The 23,328-nt window shown below is 37.8% G+C and overlaps 2 protein-coding genes across 2 annotated transcripts in view; one reads left to right on the forward strand and one right to left on the reverse strand.

Moving 5' to 3' along the window:
• The window catches only part of LOC139740256 (tyrosine 3-monooxygenase-like), a 36,226-nt gene extending 27,240 nt beyond the window's left edge, over positions 1-8,986 (forward strand). Inside the window, exons 7-14 of the mRNA XM_071650837.1 lie at positions 2,088-2,186; positions 4,358-4,404; positions 4,817-4,952; positions 5,875-5,944; positions 6,573-6,629; positions 7,425-7,520; positions 7,884-8,017; positions 8,827-8,986. Of these exons, the coding sequence (XP_071506938.1) occupies positions 2,088-2,186; positions 4,358-4,404; positions 4,817-4,952; positions 5,875-5,944; positions 6,573-6,629; positions 7,425-7,520; positions 7,884-8,017; positions 8,827-8,986 (799 nt within the window). The remainder of the gene's footprint in view (positions 1-2,087; positions 2,187-4,357; positions 4,405-4,816; positions 4,953-5,874; positions 5,945-6,572; positions 6,630-7,424; positions 7,521-7,883; positions 8,018-8,826) is intronic.
• A 9,867-nt stretch (positions 8,987-18,853) lies between these two features.
• LOC139740238 (N-acetyllactosaminide beta-1,6-N-acetylglucosaminyl-transferase-like) lies at positions 18,854-20,185 on the reverse strand. Its single transcript, XM_071650820.1, has one exon. The coding sequence runs from the start codon at positions 20,183-20,185 to the stop codon at positions 18,854-18,856; it is 1,332 nt and encodes a 443-aa protein (XP_071506921.1).
• Between the last annotated feature and the right edge of the window lie 3,143 nt (positions 20,186-23,328).

Consider the following 23,328-nt stretch of genomic DNA (forward strand, 5'->3'; position numbering starts at 1 on the left):
CGTATTTTCGAGATTGAGTCAAAACTGAGTTGTCTAGAGAGAGATGAATGCACTTTAGCTGACATAGCTAGAAAAGTATACAAAACAAAAGGCCTTTTGAAATATGTATAATTTCTATGATTTATTTACTTATCTGAAATAACATTTTGAATATGAATTAGGTAAACCTCAGACAGGTTTTGGGAAAAGAAATACATACATATGTGATAAATGTATATTCTTATCCTTGAGCATATTGAGACGTTCTCCAACTTTGTATTGATTTCCTTTCTTACCTACGTAATCTGTGATTTTAAATCGTATTTTTCACAAGTTTGAAACTTTCTTTCTGTTTGAATTATAGTTACCGATTTGACTTGTGATATACACGTTGGATCACTCAAGTGCTGTGGGTCGCCTCATTGCCGATAAGCTAGAAATTGGAAGAAAGATCCAATAGTCTCAAGACCCTTCTGTATGTTCCCAGCAGCCTGGTCATGGTCTCGGCGAGTATAGCAATTACTGACATGGCATCGCGCTCGTTGATGTCTCCATCAACATGTCAAAGCACTGTGTGTTGACTTTGTATTTGTTACTCGGAGAATTGAAGACTGTTCCGCGCAGTGCGCCATTTGTGTGACGTCACTCGAAGAGTAAATGGACAGACAATATTGGGTTTAGACAGAAAGAAGTAAGAAGAAGAAGAAACGAACAAGGAAGAAGAGAGGAACGAAATGAGTGGACAGGTAGTGGGTGATGGATAGGCAGAATTACATCGCGGAGAGAGGAGGTGTAATGTAGCGATAATCGTTACTTTATAATTAACGTCAGTAGTTCATGGCATGCGAGCGTCGATTTTGACAGATTGATACCCCGTTTCTGCCAGAACACAACATAAGAGGGAGAGATATTGAAGTAGAACGATCGACATGACAAAGGATGAGTGTATCTTCTACCATCGAGCAAATGCGTAAATATTTCAGATAACTGTCAATATTGCAGAGGGTTTTTTTTTTTCTCGTCGAAATCGAGCGTTCTTGTTCCATCATGAAATGATCAATAAACGTGTCCGACATCTTCTTACATTAAACAAGTTGTAGGAAGGGTACACCATGCCCAAGCAGGGTGTGTGTGTGTGTGTGTGTGTGTGTGTATGTGTGTGTGTGTGTGTGTGTGTGTGTGTGTGTATCGTCACGTCAATTCCATACAATGAAGACTCCCACACCCTCACATGAAGATCTGTCACAAAGTACCGATCCTGAAAACAGAGGCTTGATAAATGTTTACGATGGTACATTACGTCAGATTTTCTCTGATTCCGTCGTCATAAAACTTGATCAGGTATTAGTACAGGCTTGACAGGTTCTTCTAGTTTCTACACAAATGATGACTTTTTATTTAGATAACAAGTTCGTGTTTTTTTTCTGTAATATATCTTATTGTTTGACTATTTCCCCTGCTTGTCTGCGGCACGCTGTTGGATTCTCAATGACCAGGAAAGTCGTTATCTTTTTTTTTCGTTCGTAGCAATCCAGCTTTTGACATTAACAGTTATACATTCACATTCGACAAGGTGTAAGCGTTGTAAATCATGCATTTATTAGTAATTTAGTAGCGCCAATTTTGATAAAACAGAGAAATAAGGATGTCACGCATGAGTGTGTGCGTGTGTGTGTGTGCGTGTAAGTGTGTGTGAGTGTGCATCTGTGCGCGCGCGTGTGTGTGTGTGTGTGTGTGTTTGAGAGCCTGTGATGGGTGGTAATATCCATCCATATGTATACGAAGCCATCGAGGTTTTTCTTTCTTTCTTTAATCAGTCATCAAAATTTCGTGTTTTTAGATAAACGTAGGCGAAGTAAAAGCAATCTCGCTGATGTAAACCTTTACCATTCAAAGTAAGGGCCAAATCTCTGGAGAATAACACACAAGAGATGAACACGATTATCGTGACCCCCTTGGCATGAAATGGAAAGTATCAGCACGTTATGAAAATCAAGATACACTGTACAGGTGTTTCCTTTCTTCATCATGGCCTTACCATGATTCTTAGCAAAATTTGTCGCATTGCCTGACATCTTTACTCTTTCGTGTTCCACTGTTCTTCGCAGGGGACTGATTTACCGGCAGCTGAAAGCCATGTTCCCAACACATGCTTGCAAGGTTCATATAGACGCGTTCAACGTTCTGGAGAAAGAAGGGATTTACAGGTAAAATATCGTATCTGAGATTGTTCTGGACAGTAAACTCACTAGGAACTGATAAGAGTTACTATCTATACTGCTACCTTTACTACCTATGCTACTGCTGTCTTTACTACCTGTACTGCATCTATGTTGTCTATACCACTTACCTGTCTACTAACATGCACAGAATGAAATGTTGTCATTTTCATTTAAGATATCCTTGCGTGGTTATAATCATTGACAGGATAATCATTTCTCTACGTTGTGTAAAATAAAGGTGAGAAATTAATGTTACTTGCATCATTTCCACAAGGACTCTTAAAAAGATATGATGTCTCGAGAACTTTAGCAGGACGTGAAAGTGACCAGAGCTGATAGTTATTGTCACTCAGGGATGTTTAGTTGTGCAGTCAAACATCGTGTCGGGTATATTTGAAACCGCTATGTAGTAAGAAGAAACTTTCCACCTGCCAACTTGAGCCTTTGCAATTAACCTTTCTCAAATCGTCACAGAGTTATAAGAGTTTTAATTTGCTAAAGAAAGAATCGCACACACTAAGAACGTTTGTGAGGCGAAATCGATTACTTGGCATGCAGGCGTTATTTTGGCGAAGGTCATCGCCTAACAACAAGAGAGTTTCCAATCATTCGCATAGATAATCACAACCATTAAAATTCAAGCCTGATACAATCTGCATTAATGTGTCCATTCGCAGGTGAGTTTAAGGGGGTCGAGTTGTCGAAGTCAGTATACAACTGTGCCCATTACGATTAAGAAGTCCTTGGCGAATTGAAATCTCGTAGATGGATGATTGTCTGGTCCGTCTGTCCTCCAGTGGCGGTAACGCACACGCCGCCAGTTTGTTGGGTGCAATTGATTTTCGGCTCGTCTTTCGCGTCGCGCGGGTATTAGGGCCCAATCGCTGTCGATTGCCCTTTTATGAGTTTCGAATTTTGTTATCTTCCAGATGACATTTCGGTTGGTCGGTAAATGGGTTGAATATGAGCGAGAGGTTGCGTAGCAGAAAAAAAAAAAAGAGAGAAAACGAAAGTACCACTTACCTCAATCACGCTCTCCTGGTCAATGGTGTCGAAACTCGGCTGTGAATGTTGAATGAGTGAGGACAAGAAGGGATCGTTGTTTGAGATTGATTGACGGAAAGAGAGAGAGAGAGAGAGGAAAGAGAAAGAGACTGTTTAGTCAAGAATATACAGGGGATAGAGATAGACAGAGTGGGAGATAAGATAGAGAGAGAGAAAGATAGATGATGAATAATGAGCGGGAATGGATAAATATTCTCACTGTATATAGTATAATATGATATAATATAATATAATATGATATAATATAATATAATATAATATAATATAATATGATATAATTATAATGTAATGTAATATAATATAATATAATACAATATAATATAATATGATATAGATACAATATAACATGATATAGTGTAATATGATATAATATGATATAATATAATATAATATAATATAATATAATATAATATGATATAATATAGATGATAATGAATAAGGAAAAGGAGAGAGGGATAACACAATGAGAGATACGATAACATAAAAGACAAATCGGTTGCACAAGTTTTTCTTCTCAAGCCCTTCAAAGGTAATACATATGTACATTCAATTGTATAGATTTTCATGTGTATAAGAATAAAGTGAATCAGAATGAGGTGTCAATTTACCGTAGTCATTTTCAGATCTAGTTGCCTTCATGTTATCATAAACACAATCAACGCACTCTTTACATTTTCTTTCATTGTACTGAATCGATTCCGTAAAGGGGACTTCCAGCATAGGACCTACACTCTAGAAGGAATGTAATAATTGTTCACCTTCAATAATCGGACCATTTATTTGATTGTTTTGGAGGTCGTTCCTCATCATCCCGAATGAGTCGACTGGGCAAATTGCAACTCAGGATGTATCAGCGAAGGAATTACCCGGTGCTGTTGTTACTGCATGTTGCTGAATGATATTAGTACTCATTCAATTGTTGCCACAAGACTGCTACAGACGTCGTCGATACCTTTGTAAATATATCGCCATCTCCCTTTATATATACATAATAAATTACATACATCATAAAAATACCTACCACTGAGATGCTTAAAATTGAGTAATGCCATGATTTTTTTCTTTTATTTGTGTCTTTTTATTCATATCAGCGAGACATTTGTACCACAACTTGAAGACGTGTCAAACTTTTTGAAAGGTAAGTGTAATTACAAGTTAAAAGTAAACAAGCAAACCAACAAACGTAAACGCAAAATGTAGATATACGTAGATGTAAAGATTGACGAGTTTTTGGCAACATACAAATATTACAGAGTATGTCTGTCAATGTAGATGGGGACCACAAAAAATCATGTTGCTTTCATTGCGATGACAAAATGCGCACATTCAGAAATTGAGATTAGAACAAAGTTTAAATTAAAACATAATCGCTTTCCATAGATATACCTGTCGCCATGAATGTTACCGGGCACTGACCCCTGGTTAAATGTGGTTGAATTAAATCACTTTATAAAGAAAGCAAATATATATGTTATCATAATTACAATCGATCTCAAGCAGTGGTAGAAACACACACCAGTCGTCATATTCCTTTTTTCTGATTTCTGCAGCTAAGACTGGTTTTCAGCTGCGACCGGTGGCTGGTCTTCTTTCGGCACGTGATTTTCTTGCCAGTCTCGCATTCAGGGTTTTCCAAGCCACGCAGTACATCCGCCATTCTTCCGCCCCCATGCACACCCCTGAACCGTGAGTATGCACTAATATTTCTATGCCGTTGGACTATAAAATGCTTTGTTGAAACGTCAAACGCACAATTTTTGTTAAAGTAGATAAACAAACAAATGAACAAACAAACAAAATAGCAATCAGCAAACAAGAACTTGTGTCGGGAAGGAGTGTGAGGACTGACTGAGAAATTATTCTATCATCCCAGATTATTTCGCATCGGAAATACAAAGACTTTTCAATTCTGACATTTCTGTAAAAAACAGAGAAACAAACTACATAATTTTTAAAATGAATGCCGGGACAGTACTAATGTGCGATATAGATTGTAAACACTGTCGTCACCTTGAATCTTATGTGTTCTCCTGAATGAATATCCACAGGACTGAAGCATTTTCACTGTGAAATTACTCTCACAGTGTGAAAAAAGAAAACCCAGATGTTTTGTAGATAATCATGCATTATCTATTTGATATGATGGTGTATACAATGTAAAAGCATAACTTTGAACATCTCCATAGTGCTTACATAGTAAACTCACAATAATCCGAGGAGATTGGTGCAGTTTGTACTGTTTACACTAGGTGAAGTTAATATCAGTCCAAGTGCACTCAGGAAAAGGAGGATGCAGTGTATTTAGTATAGTCATGTGACAATAATACCACATCTCAGAGGCATAGACTCTACCCCTGTTTTCGCCTGTCCATTCCATAATGATACGCCATAAATAAATGATGGTCAGGTATAGTCCCAAGAGCTTGGATGACCTTTATAATATGTTCTTCATTGTATATGCATTTGTAAGTTTATAAATGGTCATACAGGCAATCTTTATGTCTTCGCGTAAAGAATGTCGTGAATCAAGGAGGCAAGCGCCCTCTACGATTGTATACAATAACAACATTAGAAGGCAACACTAATAGATATTACTCTTGCCTCACAGCGATTGCTGCCACGAACTCCTCGGACACGTTCCTATGTTGGCAGATCCAACCTTCGCACAGTTCTCTCAGGTAAAGCTCGCCCATCTCTAATCTATAGGCTTTCAACTACTCTATGTCTTGCCCCATCCACGCATACACAACAATGAAGTTCCTATTGATTACTAAAATAATAGTAAATAATTATATATCTTTTTCCTATCTGTATACTTCTCGGGAAAAAAAAATGAGAGAAGTGTAATGACATCCTGTATTGATCTTCTTGAATTTCTTGAAGTTGACATTCTCTGATAGTGTGGAAAGATTTTAAGGTGGTATGTTTGATAGCAATATACAAGCTAAGCCTTTAGGAGGCACCTCCATTTCCAGCCTGCTTAATTACCCAGCATTTGATATAACATTAATTATTTCTATATGACTTTGTTCAAAGTTTGTTACCAGAGCATGGCTATAACAATTCACGTGCCGATGTAATTTGAAACACTTTGTATTCGGCCAATCACGTTGTGTTTATAACTGTGTGAACTTTTCATTTGGAAACGGAAAATAAATGAAATGAAGTGAAATGGTTCTAGCACTGTTGGGAATAGTAAAGTAGTAAGGACAGATTAGTCTTTTATTCGATATATCGTGTAAGCGAATGCTTGAGTGAAATTATGTGGAAAATCTATCCTTGATATTCCTTTTGTTTTTCCCGCAGGAAATAGGTCTTGCCTCTCTAGGAGTATCAGACGAGGATATAACCAGACTGGCCACGGTAAATATAAGTTTCATCTACTTTTGTTAGGATCCACCTCTCTTGTGGTAAAACAATGAGACTAAAGGCTAAACGTCTCGTTTCGAATCCACCGAGAAAATCGCAGCGTGGATAACATTATTATGTGAAATTCAAGAAAGTGGGGACAGGTTATTCTGTAATACAATACAATACAATACAATACAATACAATACAATACAATACATTACAATACAATACAATACGATGCAATGCGATACATAGCAATACAACACAATACAATACAATACAATACAATACAATACAATACAATACAATACAATACAATACAATACAATACGATGCAATGCGATACATAGCAATACAACACAATACAATACAATACAATACAATACAATACAATACAATACTACACAATACAATACAATATAACACAATACAATACAATACAATACAACACAATACAATACAATACAATACCATACAATACAATACAATGCATATACAACATGGGTAGCGTAATAATGAAATGTGACATTTGTTCATCTTATACAAAAGACAATAGGAAAGCACAGTAACAATTTCAGGACTTGACGGCATTTCAAGGGTTTTTGGTGGTGATTCCATGGAATCCGCTGATGTGTTGGGCAGTAATACTTCTACTTTCTTTTACTTAAGAGTGTGAAGAATACTTTCGCTCTACGCACTGTAGGCGAATTCCTCATTTTTTTTGTAAAGTTTTTGATACCTTTTAAAACTAAATATGTCTTGAATCCGTATCATTTCAAGGATTTTCTTGTTTATTCTGAATTACAGCTTTATTGGTTCACCGTTGAGTTTGGCCTATGCAAGCAAGACGGAGAAATTCGCGCGTACGGCGCCGGGCTACTGTCTGCATTCGGAGAGCTTCAGGTACGGTATGGAAGGTGTCGGGTTTGATGATACACAAAACTGGTTGTTAAAAAAGAGTAAAATCAACGAGTTATGCTCAGTTTGCTGATTAAGTATCGACGTTGATTTGATTATAGGGCCTATATTATGTTCGACTACCTTTAAAAAAAAAATCAAACTCAAACAAATTTTCCTCACACCGCCAGGAAATAGTCAAGGTTTATAAATCTGTTTATAAGCTGTAGGCAAAGAAATAGCACTGAATAAGAAAAATTGTTTCACTTTCGATTAACGACACTGCCACGCATATAGCTTTCCTACTTGGAATTTATTTAACCAGGATATTCCAGCACGTTATCATTCTCTTTTTTTGTTCCATGGCAGTACGCCCTCTCCGACAAACCGGAGCATCGACCCTTTGATCCCAACAAGACGGCTGTACAGGAGTACCAGGACAAAACCTACCAACCGATCTACTTCGTGTCTGATTCGTTCGATGACGCCAAATCTAAACTGAGGTATCATATTCACTTTTTTTTTGTCTGTCTACATCACTCTCTTTGCTTCTAATAATGTTTGCTTGTTTGTGTGTGCAATCTTTTCCGTGATGATTTGCTTAAAGGGACGCAGTCCTCACGAAATTAAAAAAAATATGTTGTTGTTGGTACCTCCAATGAACTACTTTCATCAAAAACAAACTTTCAAATCACCAAATAAGCTCGTACATTTCGGTTAAAAAAGTGTGACTCTGCAAATGAGCAAGTCTTGGCGGAGAGTCATACGTCATCGATGCACAACTCTTTCCAGCGGTGTTCTGCTCGTCATCCCTAGTTATTTATAAATACATGTTTACTATTTATTTTTATATTAATTGTATATATAAATAAGCTTGAAATATTTTGTTTGAAATAATAAAACCACATTATTGTCACATTTTATGAAAAAATCAGATATGATCATTTTGAACACTTAAATTGGTTTTCTGAGGCACGGCTGTCGACTTGAGAGTAGGGCATCAATGACGTTGCACCTTTTGGCAGGCTCTTACACGATCGCTTGCAGGAATTATTTTTTTAAAATCGCGTACGGAGACAATTTTTGATGTCCACGCGTATAAATTGGTGAAAGGTTATATTTTTTACTCTTCTTAATTATGAGTACAGTGAAAATCTCAGGACTGCTTCCCTTTAAGAGATGAAGATTGCCAGAATAAGAACATTTTTTTCTTTCAGGATGAAAAAAAGAAGATCTGTTCATGTTTAGAAAATATTAACCTCTAAATTTCGACCACCCAATCTTATTCCAAACCCTCTATCGTGTCCTTCAGGTTGTACGCGATGAAGATGGCGCGATCGTACAACGTCCGATACGACCCTTACACCCAAAGCGTCCAGGTCATAGACAAAGTCGACAAGCTACGAGACGCCATCCGCGACCTCAACGACCAAATGGTGGTGCTGACATCGGCCATAGAAAAACTAACGTAAGACAGCGAGCCACGATAATTCAGCTTCCACAGAAAAAACAAAACAACAACATGGGAAACAGGTTGTGTTTTAAGAACCGGTATTTAAACTTTATCATGCTATTACAAAATAATGTATAATATAGATTTATTCATTCAGGTATATCAGTGATAAGAAAGTGGTAGCTTTAAAGGCGTAGTAGTTCAACAGCTGCGACGAAAATATATGTCAATGTTGGTGTAATCTGCATGAGTAAAAAAGTGGCATAGGTAATACAATCTCGGAACACTTTCATACGCCAAATGTGGTTATAGGTCATTATATGATAATGTATTATTGTATAGAAAGCATTTTAAAGAGATGTTTGCCATTTTTCTATATGATCGTATTAACCAGGGCAGCCTCCCTAGCTGCCTGTCCATGATACTTATGACTAGATGCCATACAAAATAATAACGAGCTTCCCAACCCCGAGTATGCTCTAATAATGTTTTACCAAGTATGACATCATAATCTATTTCGTTACGTACAGCAAACAAAATAGTACGTTGATTCGAAACGTCGAAAGACCCCAACACACCAAACATATTGACATCATGAACATTAATGTACCTGTATGTTTACATTAACATGTTGACAACTGTACAGAGCGCACACAGTGTTCATTTTTGCTTGCTGGTGCCCGAAGAGCGCCACCTATAGGAGAGATCACATGGATTTCGGCTGCTAGTAGTCATTCGTAATAGATGCTTGAGGCTTTCTTTTTATGCCTCCGCCACGAAGTGGTGCCGGAGGCATTATGTTTTCGGGTTGTCCGTCCGTCCGTCCGTCCGTCCTTCCGTCCGTCCGTCCGTCCGTCCTTCCGTCCGTCCGTCCGTCCGTCCGTCCTTCCGTCCGTCCTTCCGTCCGTCCGTAATAAATTTTGTGGACAGGGTAACTATCAAAACCTTTTAAGGTATCCTAATGAAACTTGGCATGTATGTGTATTAGGGGGTGAAGTTGTGCCTATCAACTTTTGGGTGCACATGGTCAAGGTCAAAGGTCAAAAGGTCAAGGTCAAATACGTAAAATTTCACTATTTCCTCCATATCTATGCAATGCCTGAAGATATTTTCTTGAAACTTAGTGTATACATGTATTACCCAATTAAGATTCTCTGGTGAAAGTTTTGGGTCATGAGGTCAAAGGTCAAAGGTCAGAAGGTCAAGTTAAAATATCAAAACTTCGCTTTTTTTCTCCGTACCTTGGAAATTGTTCAAGGTATCTTCATGGAACATAGTATATAAACATGTACTGACTGGCAGTTATTATCTAGAGAATCTAGGGTTCATAGGGTCAAAGGTCAGGGGTCAAAGGTCAAGTGCAACACTTCAAATTGTTACTATTTCCCTCATATTTATGTAATGCCAGCAATTTTTTTTTTTTTACACTTGGTGTATGCATGTATAACCTAGATTATCTGGAAAGTTTCTTTTTCTCTTTTTTTTTTTTGGGGGGGGGGGGGGCAGGGGTTTGCCTCAAAGGTCAAAGATCAAGGGAAAGTGCTGAACTAACTTTTTCCTCCATATCTCAGAAGTGGCTCAAGTTATCTTGAAACTTACTACATATTTATGCATGTTCTGCCTGACAGTGATTATCCTATGAATTTTAGGGTCAAAGGCCAAAAGAAAATGGTAACAGTGTACTTTTCAATACAGAAATTACACTTTTTCTCCATACCTTGAAAATTACAGTATTCATACACTTATGAATGGGTCAAAGTCAAGTTAAAGTCCTTGAATCCCCAAATACATGCTCTCCTATTCATCTAATTAAACCTAGGTAAAGGAAGGTGAACATTCAACACATTTGTGACAAACATGAAATTTCAATATTTTGCCAATATTGTGAAAATGTAATTATGCATTGTCCACATGTACTATAGACCTATTAGGAGAATCATGCATTATGGCGGAGGCATAGCAGTCGCCTTAGCGACATTTCTAGTTGTTTTTACTTTAAGCAGGGGCGGATCCAGGAATTCCGTAAAGAGGGGGCGCGTTTACAAAATTAAAGGGGGCGCACCCACCCCTCCCCCATTTTTTCTTTTTATTTCTTTTGTTTCAACAAAAAATAAAGGGGGGCGTGCGCCGGTTGCGGTCCTCCCTGGATCCGCCCCTGTTAAGTAAAGATCAATTCAAGAGTCGGAAAATCTCATGAATGTCAGAAGTTCTCTCAGTAGCACCAAAGAACATAAGTACCCCCAATTTCATGAATTCAGCGCTTGTGGCATATGTACAAAGCTTCGATTAATGTAAGGAATCGCACTCGAGCATTTTCTTTGCTTCTCGATCTGCAAGATAATTATGTTTTAGGATTCCGCGATGACTGCATGATACTAGAACAGTTGTTAGTGATGATAGTTACAGTAATAAGAACTAATGTTAAGGCCGAGTAACATAGTTATGTATAGTAGGAAAAGAACTAATCGTGATGAAAAATAGAGCTGGTTTCTTTTACCTATAAAGAAAACAAAAAGAATGATGATAAGAGAGGTTTTTTCCAGAGTACCCTCACTTAATGTAACACTACTCTTCCAGAGGATCCTGTCACCATCTACAACCCAGCTTACCCTTTGCCCATTTTTATCCTGGGACTAAGAGCAACATCGGCGACAAAAGCTGCTTGTCCAAAAAAGTACATATCGCGCATGAATCGAAAATACTAGGATCCTAGGCTTTAGATAGGATTCAACGTTTCCTGTAACACACTACAATGTTCCTACTCCCACTTATACTTACAAAAACCAGGAAAATATTCAAACTTATTCATTCTTCAGACAGCATCAGGCTCTAGAACTTAAAGAAAGAAACAGGATCGTATCATAAGCTTATGGATATTATTGGTGCGCAGATTGTTGTCTTGGCTAGTTTTTATGGTAACTATTTGGATAGATGAAGTGCCTTTATAAGTTAATCACATACCTGTAAATCTATACCTAGACCATTACCGCGTCTTTATCGTCTGGATAGAAACTTACATTTTACTAGTAGATTCTAAGAGCTGTTGGCGATATGTTCATGCAAACTTGATTTACTAGATGTGCAAATTATGATTTGTAAACGGCAGTTGACAATAGGACTACGTCAGTGGAATCTTCTGTTTGATTTGCAAATCAATGTTGGTATCAAGCTGTATACTTTGCATTGTCAATATGTCATGATTCTCTCCATGAAAATGCATATTCTATTATATTTATATATTGACTATATGTATATATACATACAAATATACACAAAGATATATGTACATGAACAAGTAGAAAGACTTCTAAAGTAATGAATCAATACATACTGAATTTATATAGTTTCTAGAGAATGCTATGTGAGCTATAATCAGTTATCGCAGTATGACATCAACTTAAGAATGCCGAATGAATACACTTCAAGTAATTGATCTGCGGAATTTTTGTAGGTATATCATGTATTAGTGCTATAACAGGTCAAATCATAAGTGGTATATCAATTTTGTATGCAAACTGGGTGTCAAGCTACAACAATAACAACTAAGCTTCGCCTGATAAATAACGGCAGTCTATTCACGGTACCTCTGAGAAATTTTGTGTCTGTAACAAAATCCCGTTTGGTAATTTGTATATGATATAAAGGGCACGCGTAATTTATTAAAATGCGATGGGTATTTCACTTTGCTATGAACATTTAGTGACTATAAAATGTGCTTGGGCTGTATTTTCAGCTCTCAGGAAGTGCATGCGCTATGAAGGAATGCAACTGAAATTATGGTTTCTTCGGTATCTTGGAAAATATAATACAACTGTATCTATTATGTTAATTGAGGCAAAATATGGTGGTACGTCTTATACGGAATATTCTTTACTTTCTCGCCTATAATATACGAACAGAAATTATTAAAAATCTATAGATAGTCACTATCTTAGGGTCTTACCTGCCCCCCCCCCCATCATTTCAAAATGAGGTTCCGATATAAAGTTTACGTACATTGTAATCATTGTGCATAATGGCATCTGATAGATAGCCAGTGATATCTGCTCCTCCAATGTTGTTGGATTGTCGTTTTTTTCATTTTTTTATTTCATGTAATCTCTAAAAAAGGTGTTTTTTCGCAAGTGACTGGTGCGTCATTGAGTATGATTCTATACTATGAGTGAGTTTTATTTTCGGGTATAGTATGTGACGAATATCTCACCGTGCTTTGCAAACGATATCGGATGGCTGTTACTAGAGCATCTTTCTCCTCCATTTAAAACTTGATAGAAGGTAAAAACCATGCCATGTGTGTGAGTTTGCTTCGTGGCATGGACGGCACTTTCAACCTTATAGTGTATTGTTATAGAGGGAATTTGTGATGATTCGTGAAATTTCGTGCAAACTTTTCCATTCTTAAAAGATCTGTGATACAGAGCCCAGTTGCTGCTGTTTCGAATCACGTAAGGCGTAATATGAGTTATGACACGCACATCTGGTTTCAGGGAGGAAATCATGTAAATGTTGTTAGTATCTTACTGATCCAAGTGTTTTCTGTATTCAAACTATGTTGTACTGTGTCAGTTCGTTGTCCTGCTCTGCATTACTATATACATGGTTTAGATAAGTCAGGCATGTCTTGAGTTCCAGTGTGCGACATGGCATCATAATATTTTGAAACGGATCTAGATGATGTCAGACCCAAGCGAAATTTTGATACCTTGTCATATAATTCTGTATAACATTTCGATATTTGTTGTACATTCCCTTCACTGAGCAGTCATTCTGATCAAAATGATAATATCAGTAAACGTTAATATCAAGATCATCAGAACACGGTATTTGAATACACTGTGTCCAAAATGAACTAAAGAATCTGAAAGGTAATCGGCTATAGTCCTATAGCAAAAAAAAAAGGTAAGAAACTATTATGCTATGTGTTGCTTGATAGTTTACATGGTAAAGTGAATGAGGGGGTTGCGGTAACACCAACACCAATGGTGTTACCGCGAACCTTTCTCCCTCAAACTATTATGTGAAGAATGTGTTTCTGTATTAGTGTTGGAACACTAAAACTATCGATCAGGTTTATAGTTGTCTTGTGTTTACATCTCATTTAATCTGATGCAATATGCTACAAATCGATGCATTAAAATGTCAAGATGGAGCACGCTATGGTATCTTGTCCGGGCTAGCATCTTACTCACCTCCTGGAGGGTTATAATCTAATCATGATGCCTCAAGCAAACTCAAGGACAGGAAAATTGTATGGAAAGGGGCAGTCGTAATAAAGATAGTACGTGCCAAACATCGATATTAAAATTTGGCCTCCGTGATTCTGAAGTCCCAACAGACCTTGCACTGAACCCATAGAGTTGCACTTAACAATGGGTTAACCCTTTCTGTGCCAGAGACATTGGACAGTATATACAATGCTATGGTTTTTGTTTTTGTTTTTTGCTCTAGTCGGCACTCAATGGGATAATCTTCCTGCCCGTTTTACATCATGAATGGATGTCTGCTTGGGATTAATCTTTTGATTGTCTTGAAATCTTTAATACAGGTCAACAAAACATAAAAGGGCTTTATGTCATATTTTTGTTTTGTGTGTGTGTGTGTGTCTGTGATAAGGAAAATGTTTGGTCATTTATCGGCCTACCTGTTCAACCCGAGTAATCTATTTACGAACAGCAATCGCTTTTCCGCCGCTTTGCAAAAGAAAATTTGTGATGGCCTTTCAAAATACGAGTACATCCAGCAAGGGGGGGGGGGGGGGTGGGGGGCGTAAATTTGTTTGCGATGTAGCCACCTTCATCTCTTCTCTTCTTTTTTTCATTTCGGCAGCAATTGCATGATTGTTTTCGTCAAAACTTATGGTTGTCAGACTTTTATCTTTCACCTCTGATGTGAGAAAAAGTCTTCATGCAAAGAACGCAGTAACTTTCTTGCGCTGTCAATGTTTCAAATCGTCAACGCACTGAAGATACTCATCAGCCTGATGGTCATCAAACAGGTGCAAGATGGGTTGACACATCTCGCATCACCTGGCAGACGTGAGGATAACACGTGGCCTGACTTGTGAATCAAGATGATGAGATCCCAGTGGCTGACTATTTAAAGATGGCGACTGATTGGCCGCGAAAACAGCAGAGAAAATTCTTATCAGATTTTATAGAAAAATAAATAAATACCGAAAATAGAAGATGTCAGAGACAGACACACGTTCTTCTGCCCTTCTTTCCGCAGTGCTGATGTTTTTTTTTCTCGCGAATTTCTGATCTGATCTATCATGAATCGCGTTTCCATGACAACACCGCGTCACCCATGCAGTGCGTCACACATGAGTTGAGTTGAGTTATGTTTGTACGTGTACTTATAATACTATACCTGTCCATAAAGGGGGAGAAGGGGGACTCTTCTAAGTAAAGTCAATAGAGTAAGGAAAATATTCACATTTGTTCTAACAAATCTAATTTACCTGGGTAAAATTATATTATTGAAATTATTTGTGTAATGAGTTTATCATCGTGAAGATTACCCTTAATAGATAATCATATTGATTGATACCTACATCTACGTTTTTGATGCAGGAGTAAGTGCGTCAGCATGTTTGATTTTTTTTTGATATTCCTTTCACTTGTTTAATCCGTTACTGCTGATACATGTTTGAATGTGATGAAGGCATTGAAATAATAAGTAAACATAATTATACTCTCTTCTGCTAGTGCATGTTCTATTGAATGTTTGCTTCACTGAGGTAACATCTTGACACGGGTGAGGAATCTTATCATTTTTAGCAGCAAACCTCAGAGCAAAAGCAAAAATTCACATAATTAGCAATCGAACGTTTAACTGACAGATATGCAAATGCTCCAGCGATTGATAAAAGACATCGTATTCGAAGGTGCAAATACATTCTGTACGTGAGTTAAGTGTGGTTAATCAGTTAATAGTCGTATATGTATTTTGACGGGTTCAACAGAAGCACTTACAGCTGCAAAACGACGTAATTACAACTAATTTGCTGGATCGTTCTTATTTTTGTTCTTTCAAGACAATCTATGAATTGTGCTAGCAAGTCGAAAGTAGAGGTAGAGTAAACCTATTATTGTTGTCTAACTTACAACTAGAGGTCTGAGCAGATGGTGCTTGATAGCTCTAAATCGTGTTAAACAACTCAACCAAAAGATCACATGTACCCGTTAATATGTCTACTGCTTAAAATGATATAGGGTTGTAAATGTGTGGAAAAGACTTAACTGATATCGTATAGTCTCCTATTAAGGTTGCGAATGATATAATCTGATAGGGATGAAGCAACTTTCGACATGACTTTGAAGTATGAAAGGCTTTCGCAATGTCGAGTACCTTATGTGACGAGATAAACCATTGTACAATGTACACTGTGTTGCTTTCTGCAGATGAGGTTCAGTAATGGTGTAATTGAATATCTGAATATCAAAGTGCAAAGTCTGAATAGTTACAATGCTTGGGTCAGGTCTTTTGATTTGGATAACCCAAGGCATGATAGAATAACTTAATCTTATAGTGCTTTCCATGGCTTAAGTAATTGTACAAGCAAACCTGTTTATGAGTCATAACATCTATATGATGAGTTTCAGGACGAAACGTAATTGGAACCGACGTTAAGTCCGAGAACAGCTTTGCTGCATGTGTCAACAAATTGAAAAGTTCAGTTCATTCATATCGTGGTTCGAATTGCCAACGTGAACGTTGTATGCTCTATTCAATCTTACTCTGATAAATTGAGCAATAAACCACGGCGTAGAACATCATGTCTTCCCCTTTTCTTCTCTCTTTCTCTGATGAAAAAAACAACAAAACGTGTGTGTGTGTGTGTGTGTGTGTGGTGTTTTGCGTATGTGTGTACGTATCTTTTATGATAACGATTTCGAACATAAATTGCAGTCCTATCGTCACTGATTAAGAACGTTAACAAGTTTTGACAGAAAAAGTATCTATTTTAGATTCGAGAGACTTACAATTCCACATTAGGCAGTTAGGATAACTTGAAAATACAGATAGCTATATGAAATGAGCTTACGCAAAATGTCATATGAATGGATAAGGAAAAAAAAGTAACATATAGGCCCTACAGGGAAGGAGTTAAGTTGAGAAAGGTGCGCACCTGTTGGCTTGGCTCCCACGTCATTGTCACCAAGGAGAGAAGGGGGCACTGGGCGAGGAGGAGGGGTACCCCCAGGCTACTTTGATCCAGGGAAGCATGACGAATATGGAATCTGCGACAGTAAGCGGTGATAAGTAAGCGGAAGGATGTACTTAACGCCTTTATTTTGGAGATTTGAACACCAGTGGGTTGGCACCGGAATCACCCATAGCCATCCCAACCTCGTTGTACCATCCATACACACGGGAAGGTCAGTCACAGCTGACATTAGGGTCCAGTCATTAATCATCCGTTGGAGCAATAAGGGCTCAAATTATGTATAGAAGGAGACGATTTGGACTCGGCTAATACCTCCTTGGTGTCACATTGACATGAAAAATACAGGAGAGATACCGCGTTCTCTTTCGTGTCGAGCATGTCTGCTCAGGCAAGTTGATAAATTTAATGCAAGAAGGACATCAAATCAGTTGACTCAGTGCCACACTATATCATTGTACATTATGAATATTAACGTTATATATATATATATATATATATATATATATATATATATATATATAATTATATACATACACACACACACACATATATATATATGTATATATATATATATATATATATATATATATATATACACAAGTGTATGGTGTATATCTATGTGTATATATTTACTATAGTAGGTTCAGTCGAACATTGAATCAATATCACCAAACATGTTCAAATTAAATTTTGCTAAGATTTGATGATTCCTTATTCTTGCTTTTCTTTATACTACAACATTACCATATACTTAGACATCGAGAAAACGTGTACATAATACAGAGTACGACTCATTTTCATTCAATACTTTTCTCTAGAAGGCCTACATTTATTGAAAAAGTCTGAAATTGTACATCGGACAACAATATGCCATTTATATCAGTGCCTAAGTGGTTGGAAGTTTATTGGAGAGAATGACTAATAGTCGCAGATATCATTACAAAACTGACACCAGTTACAGCTTATCAGTTTTCACGAAGGGTATTGCAAATATACATTATGAATGGTAAATCTTTTCATGAGTATAACAGATCATCTTACCAAGACATTCTCTGAAGTCCGTTACTTGTATCGTCCCCCCCCCCCCCTCATTATGCGTCACCCATGAGCTAATTTGTTACATAAGGTTAGCAGCAGAAAGCTCGGATTTCCCTTCACAGTTCTCAACATCCAAGTCAAGCCCACACTCTTTGTCATTAGCTATTCTCACTTTGTCAAGATGACTGAGACCAGCAATGTTGTTCCCTCGTGCTCCAACTCTTCGGTCAGAATAAGTTGTTAGTATATTTAATCTTTACTTTTTTTCTCTTGACTTGATAGCACAAAATCTGGCATGGTCTCAACATTTTCTGTAAAGCTCTAGTTTTAAGACAAGGTTTTCAAATTTTGCCTCATGAGAAATGATGTCATAATAGAATTAATGGAATCAAGAAAATACATTGACTAAATTAGGTTACTGGAATGTTTTGATCGTCCAAGACATTACCATTCTTTTGACACGTCAGACTATCAATGCATTTGAAATTGAACTGAATTGAATCAAATGAATGAAAGTTGCCTCTCTTACTCGATGATATTAAAAGAAAATAGTTTTGTAATTGCCTGGTCTAGATTTTGATTGAACAACTTGACGAGACTCTTAGAATCTTATGTTTGTATCTTTATCGGTAACAAGATTCAGCGCTTAGGTCGTATTTTTGATTGTTTTCGTGACTGTCAAGGAAACAAGTTACGCAATGGAAACTTTGCGACGAAGTCTGCAGTCGATTCCGGATTTGCTGTTCTGTAGTCGAGTAATTCTTCAAGGCATTGGATAACGACTGGATCATAGCCGTAGTGTACTTTATTTATAAAGAGCTGTGGTATTGTAGCGATGTACGGCAAATATCCGAGACTAATAACACAAACCATTCTCACGTACTTCCCAACACATGGCGGATACTCGGCGGATGTAGTCCACCGGATAAACCGGGCATTGGAATTCCATGAGGACTTTGGATAACCACCAGGAGCACCCGGATATCGACTCATAGTGACCCAGAAGTGCTCGTCTGGACTGTTCGTGTCCATTAAGTAGTGGAGAACATCTTGTGCAGTCCTGTTTGTTAGGATATATTCCACAAAAGAGCGTACGGCGACATAGTAAGCATTCCCGAAATACATCTTAGCATTGTGCGGAGGTGGAGGTTTGGTTACATTCGTCTTTCTAACCTTCCCATCAATGATCACGTGGTGGTTTCTCGTTCTCGAAATAAACAATTTGTTCTGTTCCGGATAGACGCCTGGAATGTCGCTGTATCCGTTGTACGCTTTAAGCTGTCGGACGATTTCTAGGTTTGTCTTTAGGGGGAAGTCCTGTCCGCAGAGATTAATCACATACTTCCATCCATGGGATTTCCTCGCGGATAGGTCCTGCATGCAATTGATATCGGCTTGCAATCGGGTGTATCCACGATACTGAATTCTCTCTAGTGTTGTGGCAATGAAGACGTTGTCGAAGCATCTCACAAGTGCTCGCATAGCCCTCTGAAAGTGGTCAGGGGCCCCCGTGTCTGGATGGATGCAATACAGATTTTGCGGGTGGTAGATGTTGCGCAGGAGCCTTTCCACCTGCGCGGCATCCTTGTGGACGACGATGATGTAGGCTACAGGGTAGGCAGCCTCTTCCTGGGAGCCGGGTGAAGTTGGGTACTTTCGGTCAACCTTGTACCTGTGGCAGTCATCCATCCATGACGTCACAATGTCATCAGAAGGGGTTGCCAGGATACTAGTACCCGAGACGTTGGCCTTGTCCATGATTATTTGTTTGGCCATCTGTATGGATTTCACCTCACCGCGTATGATGGCGCTGCAGTTGACGTCATAGTGCATGTGATAAGACGACACCAAAGTAGAATTCCAAGCTCCTTGATCGTACATCTCTCTGAGTTCACTGGCAGTTTTGTCAGGATATCTACGTGGATGTTTATAGGTAACACTCCCAATTGCCTTGAACCGGTCACGAAGTCTAGAGTAGTTGACAAGAGCTTCAATTGGCAGCAACTGCATGGCCCCGTGAAAAGGTACAACCGTACTTGCCTTTTCAAGCCTGCATATTATTGACAGGATGCTGCAAGTAGCAAAAATAAGTGTGATTTTCCACTTCCAGTGTCGGAGAAATCGCAAGCCGGTGCTGAACACTCTGCAACAAGGCATATCGGCTTCTAACGTCAGTTCACTATGACTTTTGTCTTTTGCTGTTGTTGTTGTTGTTTGTTGTTGTCGTTTCTTGACGTAGAGTCGTGTTCGATGCTTGAAGAAACCTGAGTTTCGAAGACTGGTTAGGAAATAGCTGTCACTGTCATTGGAGTTGAACGCTCAATGTTGCGAGAACGTCGAGTGAGTAGTTCAATTCAGTAGTTATAACGGGTGAGCAAACCTTCACAACTATATCTTACAGGGCTCAAGATATAGAAAAGGCTGACATTCAGGCTTCCCTGTGATTACTATAGTATTTGTTGCCCGGCAACATCAACTGTACCACGATTGTATGCCCGAGAAGAGGAGAGGGCGCGAAGGCTCGATCTTGTCATAAACTGAAATAGCATCGAAACCACCGCAAAATCTGTTCACCACACATCAACGCATACTTAGCACGTCGGGCCCATGTGTGATAAAGCTCTTAACCGAGTCACGTAATGGTGGACTACGCTTTAAAAATAATTTTTTACTTCCAAGGCGGCAAGCTCATTTCCTTGGCAAGTTCATGATAATCACCCGTCGTCCTGCACGGCACTGGCAAGAAAAGCAGAAAGCCGGGCTGTAATGTTGTCGGGGAGTAATCCTGTTGAACCTGTCGCCAGGGAAGACTCCGGGCAGGATTTCAACTTCTTGATATCTTGAACGTGTACTGCCTGATATTTAGTTTTCAAATTGCGAATTTATAACTTGCATTTCACTTTTCATAAACTACACAATGTATTCATTTTCTAAAGATAGTCCTCTGTGTGCTGTGTTTAGAACAATATACTTAATAAATATACTTAATATAAACGAACAGACGCTTGGAAGTAGCTCGCTAAGAAAAGTGACCAAAGTCGTCATGTGGTAGATACGCAAGAGGAAATATTTTTTCTATCACTTACTAAGAGTATCGTTATACAAACTGAACAACTGTTTTGCTAACGTATGAGTATGTGAATGACTTCATATCAAAAGACAAGTGAACAACACTCAAGTTTGATAAGCATTAATAGGGTCAATCAAGTTCACAGTGCTATTCTTTTTTCTGGCTGTGAATAACATGCCTTTAAAAAAGTGGTGTTTATTCCGCAGCTGTGTAAATCACTTTAAAGGGGATGGCTAGTAACTGATCAGTGGGAATAAGTGGGAATGCTGGTTCCAGGTTAGCATGCCTGTATATACAGTGACGGGGCATTAAACTGCACATTACTTGAATTTGAGACTGTTCTGAAGCAAACAATTTCACACAACAATAGATATATAATGTACTCTTAAATGAATCCCACACGGATTGGAACAATCATCCCCCAGCATTCCCACTTATTCCCACTGATCAGTTACTGGCCATCCCCTTTAATCAGAAATGAAGTAATCTTGGGCACTACAACTTTGCAGCAGCCTTTTGCTCGATGATTTTTTTTTTCACTTCGTTAGACTTTTGCCTTTAAAAAAAAGAACATAATTCCGTATAAAAATCCCTCTGATATGCACTACCTTTTCGCATATGCACTAATCGTTACTTGATCTTCAATGTCATCATGATTCACATACTAATTAGGCCGCACAGGATAAGTGACAACGTGGACACTGAAATTTAATCTAGAATCCATCAGACGTGGGAAATTGCAGACTGGGTCTGATTTTTCAATCAACCCATGATGACAAATGCAAAATAGATAAACTAAAACTGCTCTAAGTATCAGGTGATCACGTGGAAATATAGACCGTAATTCAAAGTTTGAATTCCAAAATAACTTTTATGAACATAGTACACAATATCATGAAAAGTAACATAATACCACATATAGTATTATCATGATCATATGAATCAGAGAGATAGGAATGTTATAAACTTTTCAGGTTCCCTATATCTAATAAAAGTGATGTTGTTCACAATCATAGGAGATAATGATGCCATTAATCTTGAATCAGTGACAGAAATTGATTTTACAATATTCTTTCATAAGAATGAAAGGAGATCTGTCAATAACAAAAGCATGGCTTCATAATGATATGCAACCCTGAAAAAGAAAGAGAACCCTTTAAATTCCACAACTTTCTTTTATTTCTTGTCTCTTTATCAAACTTTTTTATCTATAAAAATGACGTAATATGTTTATCAAATAGAGTTCAAATATAAAGTGAGACATCACTTTAATAGCATTCAAGTGTGGAGGACTTACACCTGATTAGAGACTGTATGAGGACCAACAGTTCTCACTGCTACTGGAAGTATTTCCCGACAGTAAGAATAAGGATTACGAAAAAATAATGCAGTGTAAGCGTGATTTACGATATAATGAAGCATTCCTGTTTGGTGAATTCTGTGTTATGATAGTCATAGAAACAAAAATCCTCAAAATCTGTAATGATAATGATAATGAATAACACTTATATAGCACTTAGTACTGATGTTTCATTAATACGGAAAAAATATTGAGGTAACATACAGCATTACGTATAACACCTCTTTGATATATTATCTCTTTGTTTAAAAAGGGATCGTTTCCGACAATCAAAAAGCTTGCTCGAAGATCTGAAAGATAAAAGAACAAGCAATGAAACTCACTATTGCAGTGTTGGTAAGGTGAAACAGGTTACCTGAAAAGCTATGTCTTTAAATAAAATGCATAATTCATCCGTCAGCTAGGTATATTTCATTGGGAACTAGTAACTTTGCCCATCTTTTCAGAAGATTTCTTTTAAACGTAAAGGGATCGTATAGTTTTGGTTAAGACCTAACATCAGGTTTGTAATTTTTTTTTAGATAATGAGAAACCTCTTATGAAATAGAGTATGTAATTCCAATAAGGATCCTAATAAAACACGACAGGTCACTACTTTTATTTGGATCTCTTTGTTTTACCTTGTTATTGGATATCTCAGTCATTTCAAAAAAACTAATAAAATGTTTGATTCTCCTTAGAATTGTATGCTCATTAATATATTCCATAGAGTGGTTTCTAAAT

This window comes from Diadema antillarum, unplaced genomic scaffold (genome assembly GCF_040938485.1).
Source record: "Diadema antillarum isolate AM-2024a unplaced genomic scaffold, OU_Dant_1.0 seq00000845_RagTag, whole genome shotgun sequence".
Classification (NCBI taxonomy): domain Eukaryota; kingdom Metazoa; phylum Echinodermata; class Echinoidea; order Diadematoida; family Diadematidae; genus Diadema; species Diadema antillarum.